This window comes from Pterocles gutturalis, unplaced genomic scaffold (genome assembly GCF_000699245.1).
Source record: "Pterocles gutturalis isolate BGI_N339 unplaced genomic scaffold, ASM69924v1 scaffold4985, whole genome shotgun sequence".
NCBI lineage: Eukaryota > Metazoa > Chordata > Aves > Pterocliformes > Pteroclidae > Pterocles > Pterocles gutturalis.
The window spans coordinates 1-3,527 of record NW_010138016.1 but is presented as its reverse complement, the minus strand read 5'-3'; the positions used below and the strand labels follow the sequence as shown (position 1 = coordinate 3,527).

Below are 3,527 nucleotides of genomic sequence, written 5' to 3'. Positions count from 1 at the left end.
CTCCGGGGGAAGAGAGCCAAGGGCAGGCAGCCGCTGCCCGTCTGGCGCTGGCCACAAGCAGGCAGGTCCTCACGGGCAGGAAGATCTCTCCAGCCCCAAATTACCAGCTCCCCTCGCTCTGCCGGCCTCACCCCGCGCAAGCAGGACATCGTTTTGCCTTCTTCCAGCTAAATCCGAACCGACGGCTCGCGCTGAAGCCGCTGTCGCTCCTTCCACGGCCGAGCTGTGCCGTGAGATGATGTTTCTCCTGCTTTGTCCCAAAATTGCACCGAGCTGCCAGGAAAACCTCTTCCTCCTCGGGACACCCACCTCTTCTCTGGGGAGAGGAGCCGAGTGGCCGCGCGGAAAACCGCAGCACGCCCAGGCCAACGCACCTGCGGGACCGGTATCCTTAGCCTGGGGAAACTGAGGCACGAGGAAAGCGACGTTCCCTTCCTTGACCCCTGTGCAGCCTGAAAAAAATCACTTCTACTTCCTCAAGCACCACGCTCGCACCCGGGCCAGCGGCAAGGTGCCCCTCTCCAGCACAAATCCACCCTCCCCAACACCATCAGCTATTTAATTTTAGAGCTGGTGGCTGCCAGCCCCTCCTCGCTCAGGGAAAAAACTGATTTTAGGGACAAGCGCGGCGTAGGTCCCTGTTTTCTCCTTCTTCACCCAAGTTCACAGGGTTCAGGCAACCCTGCTGCAAAACAGTTATGTGTAGAGGGGGTAAAAGACCCTCAAATTGTCGCTTGGGCTGTGAAAACCCCTCTACCCACCCGCTGAACCCCTCGGGGGGACACGGCGGCTCCGGGGAAAGGCCGTGGGGCCAGCCCTGATGAGTCAGGCGGAGGTTCCTCTCCGGGATGAGCGGCCAAGGCTGAGCTCGGCAGGGAGCGGCCGGTGGCAAAGCAAACACGCGGCAGGGAGCCCAAATCGCTGGAGCAAAGGGCACTGCAGCGGTGGCATCACCAGCTGGGTGTGACAGACCCTGCACGCACCCTGCGACCCACCCGAGGAGAGAGAGCAGCACCCTGAGCTCGGCGGGGAGGCCGGGGGGGTCATTCCCCACTCAAAGCTTCACGCTGGGTGGGAAGAAGGTCGGGAAGAAGCTGGACACCGCTGTCACCGCGAGGCCACTCTCAGGGACACCTGAGGCGCTGGGGGGGAGGAGGTCCGGGTGCTGAGCCCCGGAATTAGAACGATCAGAAGTGCAGACGGTTCCATTTTCCCTCTTTATCCTTTTTTTCTCACCCGGGTCTTCATCAGTGGAATGAAGGCAGCGAGGCACTGCGGTGTCGCACCCACGAGGATGGGGGTTCCGAGGGACCCCAAAACCAGCTCAGGCGGTGGCCCCGCAAATCACCCGCCCCTGACCCAGAGAGGCAGCAATGAAAAAAAAAACATTACAGGACACGGGAGGCTTTGTAACCGGAACGAGCGCGCCTTAAATCCTTTAATAAGGATTCGTTGGAAGGAGAGCTGGTGCCAGCAGCCGGGATAACTTCAGCTCCGGCAGCGACACGGCTCTCCATCTGTGCTGCTGGATTTGGGGTGCAGCGGGATGGCTGCATGCTCCTACGGCGGCTCTCGAACTGGTGTGAGATGAACTGAAGGAAAAGCATTTGCCAAGAAGGTTTTTCACTCATCGGGGCAGCTCCAGGATGATGAGATCCCATCGTCATCCCCACAACCACGAGCGATGCCGAAGGGGTGTTGTTCCCATGCCGGTATTTCATGTCCAGAGGAAGCCCGGTTGCAAAATGAGGCAGAAGCAGAGCTGCTGGCTCCAACTGACTCCAAAAACCAGCCAGGCTCGGACCTACCAGCTCCCAAACCCTCGCCCACGCTCACGCCGACCTCTCACTGCAAGGGGAATTATTAGACCCCTCAAATACTGCCAAGACCCCCCCCGAAATGTCTGGCAAAGCCCTGAGCGGGGCCCCGGGCAGGTCAAATCCTGCCTCCGAGCCAACACAGCCCTTCCCGCTCCCGGTGGGATCAGGCTCCGGCGAGCCCTGGTCCCGCTCCTCCTCCTGCTCTCACTTTGAGGGGCTCCGATGCCATGAACGGGGCCAGGGGCTGACACCGAGCAGCACTCGCCATTCCCTGGGGTGGGGAAGGGGCCAAGCCCAAACCAGGGAGCCCAGCAATTTTCCAGCAGCTCTTCAAGAGCCTCTGGGGCCGATAATTAAAACTAAGGAGGATGTAAACACTCCCAAAGTGTTTCTCCAGGCTGGCACTGAGCACTGGTTGCTCCTCCGCCGATTAACAGCGGCTCTTCCTCCCCGGCACGGGCGCAGCGCCGTTACATGCCAAACCCCAGAAGCCCACGGGTGCGCAGCTGCCCCGGTTCGGTGCCGTGCCATCCGTCCCCAGCAACCAAATAGCGTGTCCCCAGGCACCCAGTCCCCTCTGGATCCCCACCGACCCACCCGTGGGGACCCCATGCAGCCCCGCTGTGGGCATTAACAGCGGCTCTTCCTCCCCGGCACGGGCGCAGCGCCGTTACATGCCAAACCCCAGAAGCCCACGGGTGCGCAGCTGCCCCGGTTCGGTGCCGTGCCATCCGTCCCCAGCAACCAAATAGCGTGTCCCCAGGCACCCAGTCCCCTCTGGATCCCCACCGACCCACCCGTGGGGACCCCATGCAGCCCCGCTGTGGGCAGCTCCAACCCCAGACGGTAAAACTCTCCAGGAGTTTTGCTTCCGGCATCCGCCGGCCTCCTCTGAGGGGAAGAAATTGTCACCCCAGGGAGGCGGTGGCACCCCCCTGTCCCCTCTCACCCTTTTTGAACTCCTCCAGCATGGCATCCAGCTTAGTGTCATGGAAGACGACGTGGACGGGGTGGTTGTAGAATTTGGTGATGGTTTTGAGGGGGGTGCAGTCGTCAGGGTCGACGAAAGCCAGGTCCTTGACATAGAGGATGTCCATGATGTTGGAACGCTCGTCCTCGTAGACGGGGATGCGCGTGAAGCCGCTCTCCATGATCTCCGACATGGTGTTGAAGTCCAGGATGGCGTCGCTGTTGATCATGAAGCAGTTTTGCAGCGGGGTCATCACGTCCTCCACCGTCTTGGTGCGCAGCTCCAGGGCTCCCTGGATCATGTTGAGCTCTTCCCTCACCAGGTCGTTGTAGGGTTCCGTCACCTTCAACATCTCCACCAGCTTCTCCCGGTTGTAGACGGTGCCAATCTCCTGGCCCAGGACGCAGTCCAGGAGCTTGCTGATGGGGTAGGAGAGGGGGAAGGTCACCAGCATGAAGAACTTGGTGACCACGAGGGTGTTGGCGCCCACGGCCAGGCCGTGGCGGGAGCAGAGAGCCTGGGGCACGATCTCCCCGAAGATGACGATGCCAATGGTGGAAGCGACGACGGCGCCGATGCCGGAGCCGATGAGGTCATCAAGGAGGATGGTGAGAGTGGTGTTAACCAGCACATTACCCAGCAGGAGGGAACAAAGCAGATAATTCCCTTTACGGCGGATGGGTTCGATCTTCCGGGCGTAACGCTTCTCCTTGTCGGTGCCGCAGTTCTGCACGATG

General features: G+C 61.0%; 1 protein-coding gene across 1 annotated transcript in view; it reads right to left on the bottom strand.

The window, feature by feature from the left end:
- The window catches only part of LOC104468609 (metal transporter CNNM4-like), a gene marked incomplete at its 5' end in the record, with an annotated part of 7,335 nt that extends 3,812 nt beyond the window's left edge, over positions 1-3,523 (bottom strand). Inside the window, one exon of the mRNA XM_010082804.1 lies at positions 2,770-3,523. Within this exon, the coding sequence (XP_010081106.1) occupies positions 2,770-3,523 (754 nt within the window). The remainder of the gene's footprint in view (positions 1-2,769) is intronic.
- Between the last annotated feature and the right edge of the window lie 4 nt (positions 3,524-3,527).